General features: G+C 50.0%; 7 protein-coding genes across 7 annotated transcripts; 3 read left to right on the top strand and 4 right to left on the bottom strand.

Moving 5' to 3' along the window:
- Positions 1-987: 987 nt before the first annotated feature.
- On the bottom strand, positions 988-3,072 carry FMAN_02303 (uncharacterized protein; the record flags this gene model as incomplete). The annotated part of the gene is made up of 4 exons (XM_041835644.1): positions 988-1,401; positions 1,452-1,645; positions 2,300-2,699; positions 2,761-3,072. 4 exons carry the CDS (start codon positions 3,070-3,072, stop codon positions 988-990), a joined length of 1,320 nt encoding a protein of 439 aa, XP_041685787.1.
- A 582-nt stretch (positions 3,073-3,654) lies between these two features.
- FMAN_02302 (uncharacterized protein) lies at positions 3,655-4,680 on the bottom strand (the record flags this gene model as incomplete). The annotated part of the gene is made up of 1 exon (XM_041835643.1): positions 3,655-4,680. The coding sequence occupies one exon, from the start codon at positions 4,678-4,680 to the stop codon at positions 3,655-3,657; it is 1,026 nt and encodes a 341-aa protein (XP_041685786.1).
- Positions 4,681-5,232: 552 nt separating this feature from the next.
- Positions 5,233-7,950, bottom strand: FMAN_02301 (uncharacterized protein; the record flags this gene model as incomplete). Its single annotated transcript, XM_041835642.1, has 1 exon — positions 5,233-7,950. The coding sequence occupies one exon, from the start codon at positions 7,948-7,950 to the stop codon at positions 5,233-5,235; it is 2,718 nt and encodes a 905-aa protein (XP_041685785.1).
- A 731-nt stretch (positions 7,951-8,681) lies between these two features.
- FMAN_02300 (uncharacterized protein) lies at positions 8,682-9,074 on the top strand (the record flags this gene model as incomplete). The annotated part of the gene is made up of 1 exon (XM_041835640.1): positions 8,682-9,074. The coding sequence occupies one exon, from the start codon at positions 8,682-8,684 to the stop codon at positions 9,072-9,074; it is 393 nt and encodes a 130-aa protein (XP_041685784.1).
- Positions 9,075-10,132: 1,058 nt separating this feature from the next.
- Positions 10,133-11,127, top strand: FMAN_02299 (uncharacterized protein; the record flags this gene model as incomplete). Its single annotated transcript, XM_041835639.1, has 2 exons — positions 10,133-10,223; positions 10,340-11,127. 2 exons carry the CDS (start codon positions 10,133-10,135, stop codon positions 11,125-11,127), a joined length of 879 nt encoding a protein of 292 aa, XP_041685783.1.
- Positions 11,128-11,377: 250 nt separating this feature from the next.
- FMAN_02298 (uncharacterized protein) lies at positions 11,378-13,774 on the bottom strand (the record flags this gene model as incomplete). The annotated part of the gene is made up of 3 exons (XM_041835638.1): positions 11,378-11,905; positions 11,954-13,641; positions 13,696-13,774. The coding sequence occupies 3 exons, from the start codon at positions 13,772-13,774 to the stop codon at positions 11,378-11,380; spliced, it is 2,295 nt and encodes a 764-aa protein (XP_041685782.1).
- A 1,700-nt stretch (positions 13,775-15,474) lies between these two features.
- On the top strand, positions 15,475-16,443 carry FMAN_02297 (uncharacterized protein; the record flags this gene model as incomplete). The annotated part of the gene is made up of 1 exon (XM_041835637.1): positions 15,475-16,443. The coding sequence occupies one exon, from the start codon at positions 15,475-15,477 to the stop codon at positions 16,441-16,443; it is 969 nt and encodes a 322-aa protein (XP_041685781.1).
- Positions 16,444-17,434: the final 991 nt, after the last annotated feature.

Here is a 17,434-nt window from a genome sequence, read left to right as displayed (position 1 = left end):
GGGCGGGACGGCGTCGAACTATGAGTTAGTTAGTGGCTCCATCAAATATCGTTCGAGTTCCTGAGAAGAGAACGTATGAGGCTGAAGCTTACGAGAAGAATTTTCCGATGGGACGTATCGTATTAAGGTCTCTCTGATTTGTCAATGGCTTATGGTTGAAATAGGGAACAAGTGCCGTGAGTAAAGGTCAATTGTCTCAATATCGTATGTTGTCATCTGAGTAACCAAGCATGGCTCTATAACAGAGTAACTGCTTATGGTTAAGAAGCTGACCACCGGCCAAGCACGGGAATAATAAAATTTCTTCTCGACAGACCCTGAACTATCAATCGTCGGATAAAAGGCCAAGCCATCGATGTAACCCTTCTTTCGCATCAAAAGGTCCGATGAGCCTCAAGTCTTGGTCCAAGTCCTGTTTTCATAGCTTGCCAGACTAAACACGCGGATGAGCCTCAAGACTTCCGTTCAGCCTATGAATCCACGCTTAAATGGCTCTAGTTATATGCGAATCCACAGCCTTAATATCATCCGAGGACTTCTGCGGAAACTATTGAGGTTCCGCGGATGGTTTATTATTCACAGCGGCGGTATCGGTACGAGTCAGGTGCTGGGTGGTTGTCGATCATTGTCAGCCGCTAGCTTTCATTGTGTGTTGCCACAGCATCATGCCTGTTTAGTATATAAAATGTCAGCCTCAGTTTTAACGCAACTCGATGTAGCATTGTGAGTGCTCGCATTGTTTTTGGCGTCTGTGAGTGGCAGAGTTAATTGCTTCAACGAGTCAAGACACTAGTCAACGATAAGAGAATTGTCGGCGAGATGAAAATTGGCCAAGAAGAACCGAGTGTTTGTAAGTGCTAAGTAGTGTACAGGGAGCAGATGAACCTCCTTGCTGACTCCTCTATGAGTGAATGACATGACCGAATGATTATGTGACAACCTGGGTGTCATCGAGATGTCCCTTGATACATGTTACATGATGTTCCATCACTGATAATATCCCGTTCCAAAATGTTGATAGTTGGACCACGAAGGAGTTCCGATGGGCCAGTAGTAGAATTCCTGCTGGTGGCGAGGGGAGGCCAGGTGCTGGTTCAGGCTCGACAGCTGTCTGAATAGAGCGCCGCAGAAGTAGCACTCGTAATGTCCGTAGTAAGTGTTGTAGACGCCAGCTGTTGCTTGATAATACACTATCTGCCGCCACACAAGAAGTCTGTTGTAGCTAGCGCCATTGGGATCCTGGCGTTGAGTGCCACGGTTCAGAGGTACATTAGGGCAAGCACCTTGCTCCAGATGGTAGACGACGCCACTGGCAGAACTGTAGCGCGCCGAGCAGAAGGGACAGGCGACTCCTGGCACGCTGTAGTAGTGCTGAGCACGCTGTCTCATGGGGTACGACTGCTACTCAAGTCAGTGTTTGTTTATGTCTCGTTGGCCTGCGGTGAACAAACCTGGGTAGGGATGTGCGAGCCCGAGAACTGCTGATGATAGTTCGCATAGTGAGATCCGTGGTAGTAGCTGCAGGAGTATCCTTCATGAAGTCTCAGCTCATCGCGTCCACCGAAGCAAGTGCCGCAGCCGTTACATTCCCAGCAGGGTGGGAAGTGCCCAGTTGCCTCGCAATGCTGGTCTCGAGAGTGTTGTCCTGCAGGGAACTGCCTCTAGCAGGTCCCGCAGGAGTACATGTTCGTGTCAGGTAGTGGTCAAGATGATTTTTAAGTGTTTGTTGGAAACGAAGGGGAAGTTGGGAGGAGGATGTGAAGCGGACGGGAGAAGATGGAGTTGAGGGGGGGAGGGGAAAGGAGTACCTATGCAGCAGGGAACGGTTCACGTGACGAGGGAAATCGAGAAAAGGCTGGCAATAATAACTTGGTGGGTGGCCTTAGGGTTATGTCTCGTCCGATGTTCCCAAGGCTTGCTGTAGGAGTGAGTGTTTGGCAGTGTTCAGTGAAACCCAGTGCAGTTCAGCAGACGGGAGCCTAGTCACTCAGGCACTGCCAGGGAACTAGGGGGGATATAGGGAGTATCTGGGCTTAAAACCTCTCTAGTTGCCTACTAGAGGAACCGTAGATATGTATTATTACCTAAGGCATACAACTGATACAATATCCCATTCCAAACCGACCTCAGAACAGCGTCTTCCTATCGACAGCCGATTACCCAACCCAAAGAAGCAGAATACACAACATCGACACAAGCATTTCCACCCCCTTATTGCAAATATATCATCTTATGCGGATCAACAATAGTAGAAATACTCTTCTGCACCTGCTGAAATCTCATATCTTACAACTCTCACTCTCAAGGTGATTTATCAGCGCCGCCAACGTCTTGAACTCCTTCCCACAAGACCGCTTCACACAATGATACCAACTCTGCTGATGTCTCGGTGACTCGAAATGCTTCTTCAAGCTAATCAGGGTCATGTCAGCTTGTGGCATAGATAACACTCGAACGCTTTGGACCAGGGGCTCCACGCGGCAGTTGGGTTGACGATGTACGTCTTCTCGCCGTACCATGCTAGCTCTTTGTTCGTGATGAGACTGCGATGATCGCGGTTTTTGATGTAACGGTAGAGCTTGTTGCGGTCCATGGGAACGCGAGGACATGAGCCTCGTTCTATATGATGGGATAGACCTGTTGCTGTGTTGCAGGTGGCTCTGCAGAAGGGGAATTTCACCGCTGACACGCGATGAAGCCTGGAGTTTAAATGCTAACCCAATTAACAAACATTCTCTCAACTGCTGGGTATGATCTTACCATCCGGAGGTTATTCGCGTTCATAAACTGACGATTGCAGGCCGCGCAGTGGAAATGCCGTTCAATCTCATGCTCCCTAATCTCGGCCTGCGTCACAGCTCTATCGCCACATAATTGACACTCGGGTACATTTCGATGCCATTGTTGTTCAAGATTCATGTGCTGACGACGGTCATACTCGTCCTCGAAGCAGTCACTACAGCTATCGCACTCGAACGCTGGTGAGGCGTGGCCTGCCACTTGACAATGCTGGTCGTGGGCCTTTCTACCGGCGTAGAAGAGTTTATCGCGGTCTGTGCAGTAGTAGGCCATCCTGATTGACAGCTGTGAGCGTTGAAAAGGGTGATTAGTGGTTTGTGAAGGTTTGGGGGGTTGGGGCAGTTGTAATTTAATCTCGGGTGAGATAAGTTTCAGGGAAGAGTTTTGGTGGTGACCGTCCATAGCAACAACTGAACATGTCCTGCATGTATAGACTCATCGTCCATGTTCTTTCGTACAGAGCTATACTCTATCATCAATCGTATCCTAGATACTCACGATATGAAGGCGAGATTTGGAAATGTCAACAATTTGAAAGTCAAGAAGACTCAAGTAGTTTGGGAATAGTGTCAACTGAGTGGATCCGGGGATGAGACAACGAAGCTATCACCACTTCACCTGCGCTTCTCCTTCATAGGACGAACAAAAGTATTGTTCACATTTGCCACCGACATGCTCGTAAATATTCCTCAATTATAGGAAACCATTGAGATCATTAGCCATCATTCGTAAAAAAGGACCCTATCCACCATGGCTGACAAGTGGTATCATTATCAAGAAACAAGCAATCCCTACCGACTCCATGCTTTTCATAACCCATGAGCAATAATAACAAACCAAAGCAATACCGCATTACTAGCCCTCAACGACCATCTCGTCCACCATCTTCATAAACCTCTCCCGATACTCCTCCGGATCCGCCGTGATGCTCATCGGTCCCTTGTGCGCAACCTTGTTAAAGATCTTGACAATCTTCGTCAACGCCCTCGCCTGGAAAGCATGCTTCGCCCAGAAAAAGTCCAGCACAACACATCGATACGTCCACTTCCCATCAACATCATCAACGCCCCTTCGCCAGCGTCCTGCGTCTGATTCCACAGCTGGAACCTCCATACCTTGAGGGTATCGTACCAAGAAGAGAGAGTAGTCCACTGCGTTGCGTGAGGCGAGGAGTGCAGAGTCTGCAAAGAGTAGTGATATAAGCTCTTGTTTGGCTTGGTGTGTTACACGGACTTTGTCGGGGAATTCGTCGACGAGACGGTCTATAACGCTGTTTGGCACAAGAGCACCGTCTGCGATGTCTCGCTCAGGGAAGAAGTAATCGTTGGGCTTGAGGTCGTACGTCTCCCACTTCTTTCCTTCTTCGCCCTTTGGTTTACCGTAGAGGAGATTCTCCATGACAATGTGATGTGTCGGCGCAGCACCAATCATACCACCAATACTCGCCTGCGACGAAACCACCAGATCTGTGATCCTGACGAGTAAACTGTGCGGTTGAAACTTCATGTGCCCAATATAAGGATCCAGCAACTCCTTGACGAAGAAATCATGCTCAAAGCGTCTTGGGAGCGACTTGATGAGATACTTCTCATTAGCCGTCGTGAAAAACGTAGAACCACTGTACCCTAGATCACCAATGGGTATGAGCTCAGGATTGACCTCCCCTTCTGTCTGAAAAGACTCATGATATTCATCTTCATTAAGCTGCCAGACTTCTTTGCGCAGAGCGAGAAAGTCGATGGAGCGATAGCGTGTAAGGAGGAGACGAAAAAGGCGGAAGAAGGCGATTATGGTTCTGATGATGCCTTTCTTTGACTTGCCGTGGCGTTGGCCTATAGCTTTTGCTATTGAGACCGAGATGCGGGATGAACGGATCTTCATGCCTGCGGTTTTTGGCCGTTGGGTGATGGAGTGAAGAAGGTTTTGGCCAATTTTGAGGCTAGAATTTGTGTGTTGTTCGAGAAGCTGTTGGTGGAGGGGTAGTAAGTGAAGATGGTGGAATGAGAGGTTGGTTGGGGAACCTGACGTCACTGTATTGTCAGTTGAGGATCGAGATCGAGACCTCAAGTTCCATGTACTTCCAGCTGGTGCAACACGAAATGTCTTACAGAGACAAAAATAGAAAACTTGTCAGTAGAAAAAAAAATATTATTGTATCAGCGCTGTATATCCAATCCTGTTCATCCCGGTCATTACCGTCCCGTATCTATAGTTCTGTATATCTGTGTATGTGTATAAGAGGAAACCCATCGCTTGCTTTGCGCCAGTCGCTTCAATCCCAGTAACTGTCTAGTATAACAAAGAAAACAACAACTCCAAGCAATTTCCCTTGTTGCTTTTGTATATCCGCTGTAATAAGCCATCCTGAAACAACTGACGCTCTAAAATTATAACCATAATGAAAAACAGTAGAAAAATGAATGTGTGTTCAGATCAGAAACTGAACAGTCCACTTCGCCTCTTACCCAAGGGGTAGACGATCAGTGCACTCATGAACAAACCGACACTGATACCAATGGCAACTTGGATAACCTTGAACAAGACATTGAACGCAGTTCCTTCAAGATTGCCCATTGTGTTCATGTCAGATGCCACCTTTGTTCCGTTCTTAGTAATCTCATCAGCCATAGTGATACTGGCCAACAGAGAACCCCCTGCTGCTAAACCAGACGGAACCTGCACGAAAATAGCTGGAAGCATAGCCGCAGCTGCAAGACTGTATCCGACCTTTCTGGGCTTCTTCTCGGGCTCTTGATGTTTCTCTGGTGTTCCAGGTCGAGATTCGGGATCGTTGAGGGTTGGGAGGGACCATGAGTCCGAGTCGATCTTCTTCTTGGTATAACGCGGTCGAACCCTGAGCTTCCACCAGTCGACAAAGTCCAAGTATCCATTCTCGACATGTCGACCCATTCGAGAGTACAAGTTCGCGAGAATACCGATTGTCAAGGCACCCAGCATATTGGAGATTTGACCGTTTCCTCCAAAGTACTCAGCGCAGTAACTGTTGACCGACCATCCAGCTAAAGCCATCCCGACCATAACAGGAGTTTGCTTCCACTTGGCTTGGTTGATGAGACAGAGACACATGGTGAATCCAGGGACGAAGAGGAAGTACCATTCCCGTCCAAGAGGGTTATCGCAGGTCGAACGACTCGTTGCGTTGCTATCGATCATGCCGTAGAGCGAAGCGCCGATGGTGATACCGTATCCGAGGAAGAGAGTATAGATGAGAGCGTGGACCATGCGTACACTACCGGCGACGAGGTTATGACTTTGAAGCTCGAGAGAACTACAAAGGACCATGTAACCTGGAAGAATCAAGGCGATACTACTCTGTGCCAGTGCACTGAAGCAGAAGAGTTTGCCATTCTGGATGGAACCGAATGCTCGAGCAAAGAACGACGTGATAAGAGCGGCGGAAACCTCAAAGACATGGGCGTATAGTTCATTGCTAGGTGCCAAGACAAGCTGAAGAATACCGACGATACACCCAAGAAAGAAGGCAATAGGCAAGTCGATGAACCGGCCTTGGAAGGCAAATGGCGCAACACAAGCTGAAGCGACGCCGTATAAAAACACTCGAATCCATACGTTGTATTTATCCTTTCGTGCGTTGACATTGTCGAGTCGTTTCGTCGCTTCCTCAACACCAATCTTGTCGTGGACAACTTCTTTGTAAATGTTGTGTACGTCTCGAAGGCGACCGAGGTCAATACCCTGAGGCACACGAACGAGCTTGACTTCAGTGGTATGCGTAGTGCTATCGTCGAAGCTGATAATCATACAACCAGGGAGGTACAAGAACTGAGCCTCGATTTCGAGGACACGCGATGACATGGTCATGTACTCTTCCAACCGATGTGTAGGCGCACCATACATCATAAGAGCTCTGCACAACTTGAGCAGATACCGATGTCGTTGGATGATACCCGCAATGTGAATAGTAATACGAGCCTTGTCGCGCTTCTTCGGGGGCGGCGGCTTCTGTTTAATCTGCTCAGCCCACTTGTCGGAGATATTTGCTGAAGCTGGCGCCGCAAACATGGACGAAGACTTCATCAACTCCGTAAGTGCAAGCGAAGACGTCGAGTGTCTGTTCTTGTGGTAATTGAACAAACCGCTCGTCGGTCGTGAGCGAGGCGGTGATCGGATAGGAGGCGTTCCATTGGATGATCCAGGGCGGGATATAGGTGGTGAGTTGCGCGGCGACATGAGTGGTGTACCCGGATCCTTGGGCGTGTTCATACCGCTACCTGGTGCTCTATCATCGTGATACAGCTTTAGCAGCGAGGAGAGAATACCGCCGCGGTATTGGTCTGGTCGGGGGACGTAGTCGTGGGCGTATGCTTGTTGAAGAACGGGTGTAGCGGTTCCAGATGTCGGTCCGCCGTTGGGATGCTGTGTGAATAGATCCCGTTTTCCTTTGCGGGTATGAGACCTGACTAGATTCTCAGCCGCGGCGTGATGCTGGAAGCGATCAGAGTTGGCTATTCTTTGTCGAAGACCGAAGTATTCTGCATCCTCAATGGTGTTTGACCCAGCTGGTGGTGAAGCCTTGGGATTATCATAGTCCTCGATCAACGGCTTAAACGAGGGGACTTCCTCGAGATCAAGCGATCCCCGTCGTGATCCAGGGGCAGAGTAACTCCCCACCGAAACAGCTAACCGATCAGCTCTCTGTCGAGCATCAGCCATAGACCGATACTGTCTCTCCGTAGTCCTCGACTCCGCCTGGTCCGCCTTCTCCCTCTCATTAGGATCATCGTAGCTCGTATTTCTCCTCAGCGCAGGTCTCGGCCTCTTTGGTCCTCCATCCGGGGTGTCTGGTGCGAGATTCTGAACCTGTCGTTTCTTCTCCTGCTCAGCGGACAGGATCTTTGTGAGAGCAAGGCTTAGCTCGTAAGCATCCGGAGCATTTGGTGGTAATTCCCCAGGCGCTAGCTTCGGTGAACCAGCTGGTGAGAAGACGCCCTCATCCTGACGCTGCTGTCGTGTTTGTTGTGGGCGAGTTGTCGAGTCGCTGCTCTCCCCGGAGGATTCTTTGCTGGAGTGGAAGCCTACTCGCTTCTTTTCCTTGCGGAGGGGAGTGTGTACCTGGCTAGGTCTCCCGCCGCTGCCACTCCCACCACTATCATTCTGTTCAGATAGCATAACTAACGAATGGATATTTTTTATGATAAGAAAATATCGGGTCTGGAAATTGGGGGGAAAAGCGAGGTTGCTCTTTGGTTATAAAGGACTGGGCCCCTCGAGGGCAAAACTGAGTTTGGAGGATTGATCATGTTGTCGATCAAGGGGGGCATGATTTACATACTACTTATTCTGTGTCTGTGTATACTCTCGCTCCGGGGCGAGAACAAGAAAAACAAAACTGGGCCTGTATAGGATTTTTTCACCCTTCGCTGTGCTGTAGTGAGTGTAGTGTACAGTTTCTTGTTGTGGTGGCTACGGGGGCGGCAAACTTGCGTGATAAGGACTGTGGGTCGCCGAGAGCAAGCCCGAGACGGGACATGCCAGGTTTAGCTCACTGATTAACTCCGTCAAGGCGATGATGCTATATAAGTTGATGGATATGATGATGATGGTGTGCTTGGTTCCTTGGTTTCTGGGCCTATAGAGGGCTCGTCATGGCATTCATGGTATGTTGCTGAGTTGGTTTTGGTCTGGCGATATCATTTTTGGTGTTTTTGCGTCGAGTCATGAAAAGTGTTTCTTATCTGACACCCGTTGAATACCAAAACACTCGTCATACAGGATGAAAATTACTTAACACACTGGAATTCTCTTCAAACCAAGCAAACTCTTCTCTTCTCTTCTCCCCTTGCTCAACCCACGCAGACCAGTCCTCGCTTTCAGACCTGTCGTCTTGGACCTGTCTCATCATGTCTGCTCCTCGACCTTCAATTGGTCCGGGTAAAAGTGTCTTGGCTATCATGAAAAAAAGAAAGAAAGCAAACGCTCGGATTACTCGTTCGGGGAGGGCGTGGGATGAAAAGCAAGGACCGCCCTCCCTCAGTCACTGCACCCGGGCTGCCGGTACAATAATTAGAAGCCAGGCCAGGCCAGAGCTAGACGGGGGGATAGCTTCTGAGCTTCCAGCGGGCTTCTTCCACCGCCACGTGCGGGCCGCTGAGACCTTGACGTGCCCTGTGCTTCAGGGGATGATGGCCGATGGGTTCTGCAGCTACAGGACAGCCCTGCAGCGATCGGTTAGGGGCCGGTTGGGCGCTAGAGAGGACTGGCTCTGGCTGACATTTGGATTGGAATTGGATTGAGGCTCTCCGACTATTGACAATATTCCCGAGATGGTTTCATTTTTAGTCCACACCATCTTTTCATTGCTGAAGAAGACCAGAGAATCACCTTCCACGTTGACCATGCAGGGCTGGCAGTTGATCGACACTCTTGGTTGCCTTGATTGGTGTGATTGACATGCGAACTGACGTGCAGATGCAGATACTGACAGAGGCGGTCTCTCTCTGTCCTCTCACAATCATAATCGACTGAGGGTTCGTATTCTGACGCGTAATGTTCAGTCACTGAATGGTGAGTCAGTATCTCGAGTCACTGATCCATATCTAACGTAGCATTCCTTGCAATCACATGTTAGAGTTTAGAGGCTCTTTGGGCTCCAAGTCCCAACCTATTGAGCCCTCCCCTTGCTCAGATGTTGCTCCATTAATGGAGCATATCTTGAGATCCACCCGATACCGGCTTGTCCGGAGCATCCACCATCAGCGGATCATAGCGCCGATAGACAAGAAAGCCAAGCTTGGACTAGAAAGCTCTAGACACGATATCAAATCTGATTTGATTGTCTGCCTGTTTCTAATAATTTCATCACCATCAATAATCTTGTTTCTATTCTTGTAGAGTTCTCACCCGCATCACTAGTAGCCAACCTAGGGGAGGACAGAAAACTCAGGACCTTGATCCTAAATGACAAAAGGATTTAGGCAATACAGCCTGAGCTTAGGGTGACTGTTGCTGAGTTTATTTTGACATCCTATATCAAGGTCTGGTGTTTTCTTGCCCCCCGAGGCCAACGTACTATGGATGTATGTATGTATGTATGTACTGCAATACAAGTCTGGTTAGTGCTTGATAAGCATCCCCAATAAACAAGCTTCAGTCTCATTGGGTCTACACCTCCCTCCCTCGGTCAAGGCCAAACTCACCGAGACAGACGCCCAAGCGCGTTGACTTGACGCGAAGCGAAATAGGTTAGGCCATCACTTACGGTACCTCTCGTTACCCTTGAAGATCTGGGCATCAATAATCTCCCTGCACCACCATTGAAACATCGTCATCTCGCGAAACAACATCCATCACAATGCCAGTGCCAACGTCTACGTACACCATCCCTGATCGCATCGTGCCCATGCGCGTCATCGTCTGTGGCGTCCATCGCACAGGAACGTTGAGTACGTCTGCTTCTAGTTCTATCTCAGGGGGTTGATAGCTTAGCTCCCCCCTCTCTCTCAACAATTACGCGCGTAATCTACCACCCGAAAAATGAGAGCTGAAACAGACCAAACAGGTATTCGTAACGCTCTGTGGCAGCTTGGTTTCCACGATTGCTACCACATGCAAACTCTCTTCAACAATCCCACTCGCGCCCCTGAATGGGTACGTGCCATGGAAGCAAAGTACGCCGATAAGGGGACTTTCACCCGCGCGGACTGGGATCGCTTGCTCGGCGATTGCCAGGCCGTGTGTGATGTTCCCGCTGCGTTCTTTGGCCCTGAATTAGCGGAGCTGTACCCTGAAGCTAAAGTCATTATCATGAATCGAGACCCTGAGAAGTGGTATGAGAGTGTGCTTAATAGTATCTACTTGATAACCACCCCAAAGGGGTTCTTGGCTAAACTCACTATGATTTATTGTTTTCTGCTAGATACGAATCTGCAGTACATGGCCAAGTATAGCAAATCGATGAGATCCCTGGTTCAGAAGTATGACCACGGTAATGATAAGGAGAAGGCCATTGCATGGTACAAAGCGCAATACCAAGAATTCCACGACAGAATTCCAGCGGATCGGTATATCGAGTACACCATCACAGAGGGCTGGGGACCGCTGTGTGAATATCTTAATGTTCCTGTACCAGAAGTTCAGGACCCGGAGACAGGCAAGATGGTCGAGGCACCATTTCCACATCTCAATGATGGCGAGACGTTCAGAAGGAACAGCAAGGTTATGAAGAAGAAGACCGTGGAGAGGGCGAATCAGAATTTACTGGCCGGTGTGGGGAGGTTGGCGTTGACGGGTGTGCTGGGATATGCTGGTTATCTGGCGTGGAAGACTCGACTCGGAGGACGTGTTTAGTCGAGCTGGACATGAGTTGAATACCTTGATCAATGAGGGTAGTGTATTTGTATTGTAACATAGGAACTTTCTTATCTTTTTGTCGAGGGCATCCAAGAGTTCAGGCACCAGGTCACGCTCATGCAAGTTGTGCCAAGGGTAGTATGTTCAACATCAACTTTCGTACACCATTGCTCTTGTTCGAATCGTACTTGTACTAAACCTATCAGCACATCTATTCTCTCCCAAGCTCATGCCCTTCCAATCATCATCAACCCATCATCTGCAATAGTCTCATGAGCTCCGCAACATCAGCATTATTCGCCCTTGCCCCCAAGTGTCCATCCCTCCTAAACTGCTCCATCTTGAACTTCCTCGGCCCCCACAACTCGGACCCATCAACATCGACATCCTCAACTTCTTCTGGCTCAACCTCCGTTTCTCTCGCCTCCTTGATAATCTTCCCTTTGCCCTCGTGCAAGAACTCGTCCATGACTTCCGTGGCCACGTTGAGGAACCTATCATTTCCCACGCCACGCTCTCGGACATCGGTGCTTCCGTGTCCCGCGGCCGTCGAGAAGACATAGCCTACTACAAAGGTGAGCTGGTCCTCGGAAGGTATGTATTTGAGGAACTCGGGGCCGACTTCGGCGGTGAAGGCGCGCTTGAGATCTGTGAGGAGAGACCAGGCGATGTTGTGCATGGTGAAGTAGTTGAAGCTGATACGAGGGATTTCGCTGTTGACGACTTGGGCGAGCTGTTCGATGAGACCACTTGGAGATGTCGGCACGGCCTCAAGCTGGGATCTGTTAGTAAAAGCTCGCTGAACGGACTTGTCAGGACTTACGTTGGCCTCCTTGGCCTTTTGCTTCAGGTCCCCTTGTATATGACCCTTGCCATCCATCATTGCCTTCTTACGACCCTCGGTCAAGAGTTCTCCAACGGTAGCGATTGTCCAAGGCTCGCGAGCATTATCCACACGGATACGGTTGTCCAACGACAGAGATACCCAGCCATCAAACTTCATGTTTGGTGCATTGCCTTTATGCTCGGTGGGCTTGGCGCTCCGTCTGTTCGGTGCCCAGTTAGTGAGTGAAGTGCCCAGGCAGAGACAGTAGTTCTTGTAGTAGCCCTCAAGATCCGTGGGCGGATTTCCAACAAAGAAGCACGGGTTGCCTTGGTATCCCCACAACTCCTCAAGATCTTCCCAAGCTTGTCCTTCGGGAATACGACCCTCCTGTCGGAGGGCTTGGTAGAGCTGTGTAGTAGTCATCAGGCCACCGCTGTGCGCAGCAGTCTTGACACCGTTGACATGCAGCATAGATCGCATGTGATGGATCAAAAGACCGCAGTGGATGGGGTTCCGACGAAGAAACTGGAACGCGGGGTTATCATCGCTGTGAGCCATAGCACCAAACTCCATCATCGACTGGTTCGTCTCACAGATGGGATCGTGGTTCCAGCGCGTCGCCACTTGGAGGACTTCCTTGCGCTCCGTCGTCTTGGGAAGATCGACAAGAGCCTGTTGGATTTTGAGACTCTCCTGCTTGAACTGCTCATACCCGCGTCCGACGGACTCTCCAAGACCCTGGACGATGTCGAGATACATCTGAAGAGCCCACGATATCCAGAGACGAGGGTTCTCTTTCTTTTCCTTGAGCGCAGCGCCCATGCCGCGGACAAGCTCGTCCTCCACGTCGCCTTGACCAGGGTTCGTGGAAAGGAAGTGAATGCCCGAAAAGACTTCCATCAGGGCCGTCTTGTCCTGATTCCACCTCTCGGTATTGTTTCTGCCACCAGCACCTAGCTTCTCGTTATACCAACCCAGGCTGCCGTTGTAGTTTCTTGGCATGATAGAATCGCGGTAGTGATCCACATAGCCCTTGAAAACACTCATGCTGTTCACAGTCAAGACCTTTGCAATGTCGTAAGCCGCAAGGTTGTAAGCCTCGCTCGGGTTCTTCCTGTCCTTGTCGATGCCCATCGCCTGACAAGCTGCGTCGAAGCACTGGTGTGCGAAGATAGCTGTTCCGCCAAACTTGTCCATCAGCTTCTTGATGTCGGCTTCCATGCTGTGGGCAAACTCGAATGCTGTGTTGGTAGCCAGAGCCACAGCGGCGAGGTCAAGCTCACCGCTGGCGTACTTCTTCCAGAGCGAATGGATCTCCTGGCCGAGATAATCATAGTCGCGGAGAAGAGCGGCGAAGGCGAAGAAGGCATCTTCCCAGGTGACCTCTTCCTCAACGGTGTATTGAGTCTCAGGTTCAGGTGTAGGCGTGATATCAGGGGCGTTGAGGAATTCCTCAGAGGGAGTGTAGACGTTGAGGACGTCAAACATGCCCTTGGCGGGGTGGTTCTTCTTGACATCTGACTTCTTGTCGAGGTCGTCAGGTTTGAAAAGGCCAGCTTCCATGATGGGTTTGAGATATCCGCGGACTTTCTCAAGGACCTCTACAAAGTGAGAGTGAGTAGCATCGGAACGACGATCCCTTCTTGCACCGCTCTCCGTGAGTTTCTGAGAGAATGATCTGCGAACTATGAATTACATCAGCATCACTAGAACCAACATGATAGATGTGATCAACATACCCCAGATGCCTCTCTCAAAAGCAATAGCGGTCTTGTGAGGAACCTCAACAGCATTGGTCTCCGCAACATGTTTAGCCATGGCCTCAAAGTCCCTGACTCTGATGACATATTTCTTGGTGCCAGGGTCTTGCTTCTCCTGTGTTTTCTTGTTCTTAGCTCTGCTAGGGCCTTTGCCCTTTCCATTAACCTTTCTCTTCTTCCTCTTCTTCAAAGTGTCGAGAGCAGCTGCGCCAACTGCACCATCAGCGTCGTAGCCGTGGGCTTTAGCAGTGTTGGCTAGCCATGTTGCTACAGAGTCTGTGTCGGCTTTTTATTGTTGGTAAATGCTCATATAAGCTGGAGAGAGCATCTTGGACTGATTTGAATTTATATGTTGATTCTGTTGATATTTGAGGCTGATGTTGATGTTGATGGTTTGTTTGAGATGGGGACAGTCTCGTTGCTACCAAGGTTGGCTAGTAAGGTTGGTACCTAACAAAAAGCAATGCCGATTTCCCCTGAATACGGATTTATTAAATTCCGCATCAAGTCGTATGTATACTTTGTCTGACTATCGAAAGCCATGTTTCAGTTTACCAATCACGATATCCTGGTATTTTCTCGTTCAAAATGATAAGAGACCTCGATTTCTAGTGTATCCCGGCAGTAGATGGTGATTTATGAGGGCCACGAAGCCAGCATCGGCAGTCAGTAACTAATGCGGCCACTCCACAACCCACCAACTACGCCTACGTCCGGGAATAAACAAGATATAAATAGATCCATAATAGTAGCAGCATCCATCATTTGAAGATCAGATTCACACAAAACAGCATAAACATCGAGAACAAACACAGAATAAAACCCCCCACGTCAAATGCACGTGAGGAATATGGCCTGCAGTGGCCCGTTGCGCCTCTCCCAACACCACAATCAGATCACGACGATCACCTGCCCTCCCCCCTCACGAATATTCCATCAATTAAAACGCCCAATTCCCAAGATCTCGTTCTAGCGTTGTCTCTTCTCTCAGCTCTGCTGCTCCCTCCCCCCCCACGCTCTCTCTCAGCATTCCTCTCTCTCAGTGTTACACGGCAATTGGCGGGTGCTATTGGACAGGCTGGACGTGGGGGTTGGAGTAAGTCAGGCGACTTGTGAACGGACGGTACCTGCTTTTGCGAGGATGATCGCTGTTTTGTTGCTGTTTGTGGTCTCTGTGATGGATGGCAGCCTTTACAATATGCTCGACATCTTTGCTTCCATTTCGTAAAGGTGGCGTTTGTGTAACTCTCCGTGTAAGTGCTCCCCCTCTCAGACGTCCCCTGTATTGATCCATTGAAGCCCTCAATTGCAGTGGAAAACTGCCGCTGTAGACCCCCACGATCACTTCGTGTCTCTTGACTCGCGTGAGGTCACCGGTTCGGCCCGGAGTCTCTCGGCCGGAGCTCAGCGGATGTCTTTGTCGTGTCTCTCCCCCGCCTTTTCACCACGTACCCAGGGATCCGGACCTAACCCCCACGCTTTTCGAACCATGCCTCTCTCGAACCTAAGTGCCTGAGCCTGAGCCTGAGCCGCCTGAGCAATGGGCTACCTCATGACGAGGACGCCACTCTTATACCTAGTCCTTGGTTGGACATAAAAGAGCAGCTGACGCCAGCCTCTTTCAGCAATGCCTCTTCATCATTCTTCTCACTGCTTTTCTTGTTCTTTACTTGTATAAAAGAGAGACTGCTTGCTGCGTGTAATCTGCTTGCACTTATATACTTTACTTTACGCTCATATCATATCATACCATACCATATGCCTTCGACATTGCTTGAATCTCCCACCATGGGCTCCCCCAAGGCTTCTCAGCTGCGCCTCGGCGATGGCGTATACGTCCCTACCCTTGCGTTCTTCACTCCCGAAGACGAGGTCGATGCTTCAGCTACTGAGAAACACATCATCAAGCTTCTCGAGTCAGGAGTAGCTGGTATTGTTGTTCACGGCTCCAACGGAGAATGTGCCCACCTCTCTCCTTCAGAACGAACCACCATCATCCGCGTTGCCAGAGATACCATCTTCCACGAGGGAAGTGGTAGTCGTGTTCCTCTCATCGCAGGCTGTGGTGCTCAGAGCACAAGGGAGACAACAGAACTGTGTGAAGACGCTGGCAAGGCTGGTGCCACACATGCTCTTGTTCTACCTCCAAGCTACTACGGCGGACTTCTCCCCGATGATCTAGTCATCCAGCACTACTACGCCGTTGCAGACAAGAGCCCAATTCCTCTTCTGGTGTACAACTTCCCCGGCGCCGCAGCTGGCCGAGACCTCTCCTCCGACACGATCCTCAGCATCGCCAAGCATCCCAACGTCGTAGGCGTCAAGCTCACATGCGGGAACACCGGCAAGCTCGCCCGCATCGCAGCTGACTGCCCCGAGGGATTCTGGGTCGGAGGCGGCAGCGCAGACTTCATCCTGCAAGGCCACGCCGTCGGAGCCAACGGCACCATCTCAGGCCTCGCCAACCTCTGCCCCAGGGCATGCGTCCGCATCACAGAGCTCGCAGAGGAAGGAAACTGGAAAGAAGCCCGTCAGCTGCAAGCCACAGTGGCCAAGGCTGACTGGACGGCGATCAAGACTGGATTCGTTGGTGTAAAGGCAGCGCTGGGACACTTTTCCGGGTACGGGGGCGAACCTCGACGACCTTGCGTGGCGCCATCTCAGAAGGATCTTGATACTATTGCACAAGGGTTCCAAGAAGTAATGGATCTTGAAGTTACCCTCTGAAAAACAAAAGCATGTTTTTGACTCGGGGGGACAAAAGCAGGTTGCATTGGGCGGTGACGACGTTGATGATGACGATACCTGTTATTTCGATCGAAGCGAAGCACGGAGATGGTGTTGTGGCGTTGGGCATACACTACACTACACAACCATCAATCATATGAGGCTGTTCTGTAGCAATAATTTCTCTGTACATAAAATAATACCAATTGATGCTTGAAGCATATACCTACATACATACATCATATGCCTGATTACCCCATGGAAACTACCATTCCCCGCAAAGTGGCCATATTTTTCCAATAATCCCACGCATGTGCAGCAGAAGCCGGTGAGGAAAAGGATGTGTCTCGTGGTCGATTATGTGTAGCCAATGGGGAGTGAAAGACGGTGAGGAGCACGCTGGACATTGCCGCTTTGGGGTGATGATGCTTACACGGGGTGTCGGATGTTCAATAGGTACAGGCATAGTCTATGCTGGGTGTGTTTGCTGAGAGGGAGAGACAGACAGATGCTTGGATGGGGATTGTCAATCGTGGGGAACCCCGCAGTTGGATCTGGATGTGGAGTTGACGCTGTGAAAGAGCAAGTAAGAGAAGCTGAGTTTGTAATGGTGTTGAAGGCCTGCCTCGGAGGGAGCCCGAAGTATGTAGTGTCTCTGTACTTGATACTGCAGCCATGCACGTTCAAATCAGGTATTTGCACAAGCTTAGAAGCAGTGATATACATGCAGCATAACTGAACAGGCAGTGAGAATACACTCCCGCCAAGAATCACAAGCAATTCCATTCATGAGGGGGAACAGCATAAACAGGTCATAACATGAACCCAGAAAATACATAGCCAGGCAAAGAGGAGAATGTGGAGATGGCTCACAAAGTGCCCGATGCGTTCGTGTGGAGAAGCGTGGGGGTTTAAAAGCACTCGGGTGTAGCTCCCGGGCTGAAGCTAAGATTGAGACGGTGAAGAAAAAGCGTATGTTGTCGGTGGATTT

The sequence above is a fragment of the Fusarium mangiferae genome (genome assembly GCF_900044065.1).
Source record: "Fusarium mangiferae strain MRC7560 genome assembly, contig: FMAN_scaffold010, whole genome shotgun sequence".
Classification (NCBI taxonomy): Eukaryota; Fungi; Ascomycota; class Sordariomycetes; order Hypocreales; family Nectriaceae; genus Fusarium; species Fusarium mangiferae.
Note: the sequence above shows the minus strand (reverse complement) of the source record. Positions and strands in the feature narration are given on the sequence as shown.